General features: G+C 43.9%; 1 protein-coding gene across 1 annotated transcript in view; it reads left to right on the forward strand.

Moving 5' to 3' along the window:
• Positions 1-9,694, forward strand: part of HMCN1 (hemicentin 1) — a 402,083-nt gene that overhangs the window by 342,894 nt on the left and 49,495 nt on the right. The window contains 4 exon segments of the mRNA XM_027767566.1: positions 4,710-4,880; positions 5,152-5,322; positions 6,548-6,718; positions 6,865-7,035. Coding sequence (XP_027623367.1) covers positions 4,710-4,880; positions 5,152-5,322; positions 6,548-6,718; positions 6,865-7,035 — 684 coding nt within the window.

A 9,694-nucleotide genomic window follows, 5' to 3' on the forward strand; every position in this document is an offset into this window, starting at 1 on the left:
TATTTTTTGTTCCTCATTGTGAGATGTCACTGCTTCTACCTTGAGAATACATTCATTCTCTATGTTCTTAGTTCCATGTCATGTTTGAACTCATGAAGGTTTGACATTAATGAATGTGAAGTGAAATACCCGATTTAATTGACCAATCATGGTTTATTGTTGGGTCAGTAGATAAAATATAAATATTTACAAAGTCAGAGCATTTTAAAGGCAACAGAGATCTTTGGTAACATCTAATTCAGACATCCACTTTCAGGGAAGAAAAATGCAGCCTAAACATAGGTTAAAGAGGTACCCAGAAACACACACCTGGTGGTGGGTAAAATGAATCATCATTCCCTTGATCTCTATCATGACAGGGTCCATGCTATGTGCTTTGTATGTCACACATGCAATTATCAACTTTGTACTTTAGGACTCCAGATAAAAGTGACAGAAATCGAACTTAAATAAGCTTAGGTTAAAAAAAAAAATTCTTTTTTTTTTTTTTTTTTTGGAGAGGTTTTTCTATAGGGCGCGTGCGCTTGCCAGACAGACAGAGAGAGACATAGAGACAGAAAGCGAGAAATCACCCCCCAGGGGGGATGGTCACGCCGCAATCCCTTCTCCTCCATTCTCCTCTCAGGATCTTGGGCATGCACGCACACCCGCCCGGCGTGAGTTCTAAGTCACCAAGTCCAGGACATGAACTGCGGTCGACTACATGGGAGTCCAGCGACATAGCCATTACGCTAACTGCTGGTCCCCCCAAAAAAATTCTTTACAGGGATTTGGACAGTGTTTTTACTAGCATGTTTTCCATCTGTCATCTCTACTTTGGCTTTATTTCCCATTAAACTCATCCCATGTGATGGAAAAAATGACTACTGGCAGTGTCTGGCTGACAGGGGCTTTTAATCTAAGTACGGCCTCCTAAATGAAGAGTTCCTCTGTCTCTCTGAGCTCATGTTGGCCTCTGAGAAGAATCCTCTGTGGTTCTGTTAGGGAAATGTGTTCACCCCTGCTCAGCTGCGTCCAGAACATACTCTGACATCCAACTGGATTCCGAACCCATTTAGTGTCAGGAAACCCTTGTTTGGTAGCCCAAAAGAAATCATATGCAACAGAGAGGCTGTCCATGCAATCATTCATTCATTTGCCCAACAAATATCGATTGACCACCTACTCTGTACTCAGGCTCTGATCTAACTGCTAGAGTTAGAATGACACACAGACAGGATCCAGTATTGATAAGCATACTGAACTAATTCAAAGAATTGCAGTAATGGAGGAGACACTTCGTCTGGAATGATCAAAAGAGAGATAAGGACAAACCAATACATATATGCAGTTGGGAAAGAATTCAGAAAGTAATGTTAAGTGATTCATTAAGGTTACAACAGCTAGTAAAAGTGAATCAAAGGGACCAGCAGTTGGTATAATGGCTATGTTGCTGAACTCCCATGTAGTCGATCTGCGTTCAAGTCCCGGACCTGGTGGCTTAAACTCACGCCAGGCACATGTGTGTGCATGCCCAAGCTCCCGAGAGAATAGAGGAGAAGGGATTGCAGCGTGGTCATTCCCCCCCACACCTCCCACCCCCGGGGAGGGGGTCATTCCTCGCTTTCTGTCTCTCTGTCTCTCTCTGTCTTTCTGGTGAGCACACGCGCCCTATCGCAAAAACCTCTCCAAAAGAAAAAGTGAATCGAGATTTGGAACTCTGGTTGATCTGATCCCCAAACCTATTTACTTCCCTCATAGATATCTTGGCTTGTATTTAGGACTTAAATTATGTTACAGTAACAAAATACTGCCCTGAAATCTTAAAGAAAGTAAACCAAAGCCAATTTTTTTAAGCCTTGCATACTTAGAAAGCTAATTGTATTAACACCAGTTTCTAAAGCAAAACAGGGCAGAAATACCTGATTAGAGTGATTTCTGTACCATGTGTGAACAATGTTAACTATATAATGAGAAGCTGACTGATACTTGTTGACACACATAAGGAAAACCATGTTGATTCTCAGCCCATGCACCTGGTAGGAAACAAGGCCGTTCCCGTTTTGTGGTCAGATGGTGTAATGTGTTAGTTACCAAAAGCAAGGCTTTAATAGAATCCCTTGGAAACTGCTGGTCAGTTTTTTCTGTTTAGGAAGCAGGTGAGTATGTTATTCAAAATTTTTAATTCATGAGCATTATGTAATGGAGAAAAAATTGCAAACAGTCATAACTGTGCCAGTCATCATGTCATTGAAAGATTCAGGTTTATACATAAGTTTGAAACGGAATCAGGCTTAAAGACCCCGCCATCAGGGGTCCCAGTTATCCTTGTGGAGATATTTTTATAAAGAATTATTTTTTGAGGACCAGCAGTTAGCATAATGGCTATGTCACTGGACTCCCATGTAGTTGACCACGGTTCGAGTCCCAGACCCAGTGACCAGACCTGGGCGCGTGTGCGTGTGCACCCAAGATCCCAAGAGGAGAATGGAGAAGAAGGGATTGTGGCGTGGCCACCCACCCCACACCCCCACAATCTTTCTCTCTGTCTCTGTCTTTCTGGCGAACACACACACCCTGTCGCAAAAACCTCCCCCCCCCAAAAAAAAAAAAAGAATTATTTTTTTTGCCCAACAAATATCGATTGACCACCTACTCTGTACTCAGGCTCTGATCTAACTGCTAGAGTTAGAATGACACACAGACAGGATCCAGTATTGATAAGCATACTGAACTAATTCAAAGAATTGCAGTAATGGAGGAGACACTTCGTCTGGAATGATCAAAAGAGAGATAAGGACAAACCAATACATATATGCAGTTGGGAAAGAATTCAGAAAGTAATGTTAAGTGATTCATTAAGGTTACAACAGCTAGTAAAAGTGAATCAAAGGGACCAGCAGTTGGTATAATGGCTATGTTGCTGAACTCCCATGTAGTCGATCTGCGTTCAAGTCCCGGACCTGGTGGCTTAAACTCACGCCAGGCACATGTGTGTGCATGCCCAAGCTCCCGAGAGAATAGAGGAGAAGGGATTGCAGCGTGGTCATTCCCCCCCACACCTCCCACCCCCGGGGAGGGGGTCATTCCTCGCTTTCTGTCTCTCTGTCTCTCTCTGTCTTTCTGGTGAGCACACGCGCCCTATCGCAAAAACCTCTCCAAAAGAAAAAGTGAATCGAGATTTGGAACTCTGGTTGATCTGATCCCCAAACCTATTTACTTCCCTCATAGATATCTTGGCTTGTATTTAGGACTTAAATTATGTTACAGTAACAAAATACTGCCCTGAAATCTTAAAGAAAGTAAACCAAAGCCAATTTTTTTAAGCCTTGCATACTTAGAAAGCTAATTGTATTAACACCAGTTTCTAAAGCAAAACAGGGCAGAAATACCTGATTAGAGTGATTTCTGTACCATGTGTGAACAATGTTAACTATATAATGAGAAGCTGACTGATACTTGTTGACACACATAAGGAAAACCATGTTGATTCTCAGCCCATGCACCTGGTAGGAAACAAGGCCGTTCCCGTTTTGTGGTCAGATGGTGTAATGTGTTAGTTACCAAAAGCAAGGCTTTAATAGAATCCCTTGGAAACTGCTGGTCAGTTTTTTCTGTTTAGGAAGCAGGTGAGTATGTTATTCAAAATTTTTAATTCATGAGCATTATGTAATGGAGAAAAAATTGCAAACAGTCATAACTGTGCCAGTCATCATGTCATTGAAAGATTCAGGTTTATACATAAGTTTGAAACGGAATCAGGCTTAAAGACCCCGCCATCAGGGGTCCCAGTTATCCTTGTGGAGATATTTTTATAAAGAATTATTTTTTGAGGACCAGCAGTTAGCATAATGGCTATGTCACTGGACTCCCATGTAGTTGACCACGGTTCGAGTCCCAGACCCAGTGACCAGACCTGGGCGCGTGTGCGTGTGCACCCAAGATCCCAAGAGGAGAATGGAGAAGAAGGGATTGTGGCGTGGCCACCCACCCCACACCCCCACAATCTTTCTCTCTGTCTCTGTCTTTCTGGCGAACACACACACCCTGTAGCAAAAACCTCCCCCCCCCAAAAAAAAAAAAAGAATTATTTTTTTAATTATTTTTTTTAAATTTGACCAAAGAGAGAGAAAGTGAGAAAGCCAGTGGCCCGGTCCACACCTTGAACCACAGTTCAGCCATGTGGGAGTCCAGCGGCCCAGTCCAGTGGCCCCGTCCAAAACTCGAACCACAGTCAGTCATGTGGGAGTCCAGAGCCCCGATCACCACACCGCATGTCGGCCCCTCCTCTTGTGGACATATTTATATTCCTCAAAACCACATCTAAATCTATTACACAGCCTCGCTCCCAAGCCCCTGGTTCTTTCCTCTGTCCCCAGAGCACAGAGCATAATAGACACATACTTAGCTACGGTTGCAAAGCTCAGATTGTGTTTCCTTATGGTAGTTTAATTAAATATAATTTTAATAAAATAGCCCCTTTGGATCATTTTAAGCATTTATTTTGGCATTAGGTAGGCCTTCTGAATTTCTCTCTATACACAAATTCCTCTGACAACCTACCCCAAAGGAGAAAGGAAGAACATCATTTGTTTTATTTCCTTTGGTCTAGTGTCAATTATTTTAGATTGTGGGCTCATTTAACTTGTTACTGAGTTAATGTATTTGTATAATTTGTTTTTTGAACAAACAGTTTCTTAACTTGAAACTCTGTCTTGGGTTGTTTGTAGTTCATGGAGCGTGGAGTGCTTGGCAGGCGTGGGGTGCCTGCAGCAAAAGTTGTGGGAAAGGAACTCAGATGAGAACAAGGCTTTGCAATAACCCACCACCCTCTTTTGATGGATCCTACTGTGATGGGGTAGAAACACAAATGCAAGTTTGCAATGAAAGACACTGTCCAGGTAGGAGGAATACACTCTTTTACCCGGACTAAATTAACACCTACCTCTTATCTAGGTAGTCTGCAATGAAAGGCACTGTCCAGGAAGGAGATATACAATCTTTGTACCCTGAATAAATTAATACCTACCTCATCTAGGCAATGTGTCCATAAAGATCTCTTGCATTCTGACTGTACCCACAAGAGCAACACCCGTCCTAACAATGCACAGGGTTTAACCTGATCGCTTTTAGTTACTAACAAAGCACATCTATTTTTTCTCCTCAATTCAGTTGATGGCAAGTGGGCAGCCTGGGCCAGCTGGAGTGCCTGTTCTGTGTCCTGTGGAGGAGGTGCCAGGCAGAGAACAAGGGACTGCTCTGACCCTGTCCCCCAGTATGGAGGAAGCAAATGTGAAGGGAGTGATGTCCAGAGTGATTTTTGCAACAGTGACCCTTGTCCAAGTGAGTGTTGGAAATAGTGAGTCAACATTATACTTTCTTTAAATTTCGGTATGTCCTTACATCCTTAAAGTTATAATATTCTTTTACTTCAGCCTTTGGTTTACAGCCTCAAAATGTTGTATGGCCGCTGTTGTAGCTAGATAAGAAGATTCCATAAATTTCATAAAAAATGAAATTAAAATGAAAGTTTTGGGGGGCTGGCAGGTGGCGCGGTGGCTAAGGCATTAGACTCCTACACAACCAAACAAGGTTTGAGTTCCAGACCTGGTGGCTCGCTCTCTCTCTCTCTCTCTCTCTCTCTCTATATATATATATATATATCTGTCTCTCTCCAGTCAAATTGAAGAAGAAGAAGAATAAATTAAATTAGGAACTAGCAAGTGGTATTGTGGTTAAGGTGATAGACTCCCACATGACCAACCATGGTTTGAGTCCCAGACCTGGCTGCTTGCTTTCTCCCTTTCTCTCTCTCTCTCTCTTTCTGGTGAGCATACAGGCCCTACAGCAAAAAATTAAAAATAATAATAATGAAAATTAAATTAACAATTTTAAAATAATTAAATTAAATGAATCATTCTTAAAAATATATTGAATTTTTTAAAAATACAAGTTGTTAGTGCAAAAAGTTTGGAATCCATGCATAGATTTTTCATAATGTGCTAGTTTCCATGAACTTGTTGAAGACCCCTCATGTAATACCATAAATGCCATTGATTCATATAGGCTGGGTCTTGTTTTATCTGCCTGATTTAGGACCAACTGCAGAGTATGACAAAGAGAGCACCCCTCCATGCTGACCCTTAGTGATGCTTATAATTTCTTTATGGAAGCAAGCAGACAGCTCTCTGCTTAAAGTCAGCCAGCGTTTTAGACCCTACCAGCAACGTGATGTCTGGAAGTTTGAGTCACGCTATCCTGAATGATACAGCCTTGGCTTATCAAGAGCTGAGACCCTGTCTCATTTATGCCCTCCAGTTCTTGCAGTATCTGTGACCTCAATAGACATATGTTAAATGGAATCACACAGTCACTGAAATGCATTCCCAATTTCTGGTCCAAAACAGCAGCTAGACTGTCCGCCTTTGGGAGTTGCCTATCAGTAGATTGTGTGTTTCTTTTCAGTTCCCGAGAAGAGACTTTTCCCTACTTTATGGGGGGGAATGTCACTGTCGAGCACTTCTCGTTCTAGAGTTCCGTTTTGATGCTAAGTGACTCTGTGTTGTAGCCCACGGTCACTGGAGTCCCTGGAGCGGCTGGGGAACGTGCAGCCGGTCGTGCCACGGAGGGCAGATGCGGCGGCACCGCACGTGCGATAACCCCCGTCCCTCCAATGGAGGAAGAGCCTGCGCGGGGCCGGACTCCCAGATCCAGAGGTGTAACACGGACCCGTGTCCTGGTGAGCGTCTCAGTTCCTGGAGGGAGGACCAGGAAAGCATTTCACTAGAGCTCATTGGTGTGGCCTGTTGTTGCAGACCTTGCCGTGGTAGGGGTGTGGGCAGGGCCACTCATGTGCGCACATTGACCGCTCCATTCCTGTTGCAGTGGACGGAAGTTGGGGTAACTGGCACAGTTGGAGCCCGTGTTCTGCTTCTTGTGGAGGAGGTGAAAAGACTCGGAGGCGGCTGTGCGACAGTCCAGAACCATCTAAAAGTGGCCGCCTCTGCCCAGGAGATGCTACTCAGGTATCCAGATGCAACGTCCAAGCATGCCCAGGTAAGCAGCTAAGCCAGACCCCTGCAGGGCCACTGCCAGCACATTTGGAGCCTTGATGCAAACTGAGGAAATTAGGGACCTTCTGAGTCCACCTACTATAAAACATGCCAACCCCAGGAAGATGATGTTTGGTTTTTTTTCTAAAGGTTTTTGATATAGGGCATGTACGCTTGCCAGTGAGAGAGACAATGAGAAGGAGAGTGAGAAATCACCCCCAAGGGGTATGGCCACGCCACAGTCCCTTCTCCTCCATTCTCCTCTTGGGATTTTGAGCACTCATGCACACATACCTGGCATTATTTTCAAGCCACCATGTACAGGATTTGAATCACTGTCAGCCATGTGGGAGTCCAGAGCCTTAACTACCACACCACCTGTTGGACTCCAAGGATGAATTTTTAAAATGTGCTTTTAGCCTCCTAGTTGATGCAGCTCTGTGCCAATGCTCCTGGCTGTCTGCTTGCCCCCATCCAGGCTTCCCTGTCAAGGCTCCAATCTGTACAGCTAGAAATGGTAGTCTGGGGCCTGACAGGCAAAAGGAGGAAGTACTATTGATAGAAATGTGAATTAATATTGCCATTGTGGGGAACCAGCAGATGGCATAATGATTATGTCGCTGGACTCTGACGTAGTAAACTGTGGTTCAAGTCCTGGACCCAGCAGCTTAAAACTCATGCCAGGCGCATGTGCATGTCTGCCTAAAATCCCGAAAAGAGAATGCAGGGAAAGGGAATGAGGCATAGCCATCTCCTCTCCCAGGGAGGGGGATGTGATTTTTCACATTCTGTCTCTCTGTCTCTTTCGGTGTCTCCAGTGAGCATATGAGCCCCATAGAAAAAAGCTCTCTTAAAAAAAAAAAATGCCATTATGGAAAACAGTAGGAAGGCTCATCAAAAAACTAAAAATAGAACTACTGTCTGATCCAGCAATTTCACTTCTGAATATTCAAAGAAAATGAAATCTAGGCTAGCAGGTGGTATGGTGATTAAGGCACTGAATTCCACATGGCTTGCTCTGCAGTTCAAGTCCCAGACCTGACAGCTTGACAAACATGCTAGGCACATGTGTGTGCATGTGTGTCCAAAATCCAGAAAGGAGAATGGAGGAGAAGGGATTGCAATGTGGCCATACCCCTGTGGGGTCATTTCTTTTTCTTTTTTTTTTGGAGAGGTTTTTCACTCTAGGGCGCGTGCGCTTGCCAGACAGACAGAGAGAGACATAGAGACAGAAAGCGAGAAATAACCTCCCAGGGGGGATGGTCATGCCACAATCCCTTCTCCTCCATTCTCCTCTCGGGATCTTGGGCACACACACACACGCGCGCCTGGCATGAGTTTTAAGCCACCAGGTCCGGGACGTGAACCACGGTCGACTACGTGGGAGTCCAGCGACGTAGCCATTACGCTAACTGCTGGTTCCCTGTGGGGTCATTTCTCACTCTGCTATCCCCATTTCTCTACAGCAAGTGTGTGTGCCTTGGCAAAAATATAAAAAAAAAAAAAAAAAAAAAAAGGAAAAGAACAAGAATTCAGTGTGTTGAGGAGATATCTGCACCCCCATTTTCACTGCACATTATTCATGATAAGAGGGGATCAACAAACGAATAAGCAAAGAAAATGTACGTGTATTTACTCAGAGGGCATTACATTCCGTGAAGTCAGCCGGGCACAAAAAGGAAAGTCGCACGTTCCAAGTCAGAGTGGGAACTTTAAAAAAGAAAAAAGGACCTCATAGATATAGAGTTTACAAACGACTACCAGGGGCTGGGTGGGATGAAGCTGAGGCAGGGATAGGGACAGAAAGATATTAATGAACAGAAACAAGGTCAGATAAACAAGAAACCATGTCTAGTGTTATAAAGTGAAGTAACAATTTCCTGTATACCTCAGAGTAACTGAAAAAGAGCACCCTTTCTAACGCAAGGTTATGACCAACAGTTGAGGTTATGGGTATCCTGACTACAGTCTACACTGCGTTCTTGTACTGAAAAATCACACTTACCCCACAAGCATATGCAATTATTATACGTCAATAAAAGAAAAAAAAAGAGACAAGGTAAAGCAGAGTGGGGAGAGATAGCGGGACTCCAGGTTGAAGGTGAGGGAGGGCAGGGACTAACTTCTGATAGAACTACACAGTTGGAGGCTATTCATTTACACATGGGAATTCAAAGAACATGAGTGTGGACAGTAAAATAAGGTCTGCTCCATTTGAGAAAGAATAGGGGGAGTTCAGCTTCTCTAGCCCAGTATCACAGCTAAATATACTGAATGATGTAAAAAAAAATTAGAATTCTAGACCTCATGGATTTCAGAAAGAGTTTGCTGCGGTTCTAAGAAGTGATAGCTAATACAAATACCTGATCTCAGAAGGCAGACTTCGGAAGACTGGAAACAGACCAATAGTAACAGTTTCATAGCCTTGAAGTATCAAGGTATCATTGACTTTTCCACAGCTTTAAAGTTGCTTTAAAAATGAAATGACCCTGGGAACCAGCAGTTAGCATAATGGCTATGTCGCTGGACTCCCACTTAGTCGATCGTGGTTCACGTCCTGGACCCGGTGGCTTAAAACTCTCGCCGGGCGCGTGTGTGTGCGTGCCCAAGATCCCGAGAGGAGAATGGAGGAGAAGGGATTGCGGCGTGACCATCCCCCCTGG

Source organism: Tupaia chinensis, unplaced genomic scaffold (genome assembly GCF_000334495.1).
Source record: "Tupaia chinensis unplaced genomic scaffold, TupChi_1.0 Scaffold144318_1, whole genome shotgun sequence".
Taxonomy (NCBI): Eukaryota; Metazoa; Chordata; class Mammalia; order Scandentia; family Tupaiidae; genus Tupaia; species Tupaia belangeri.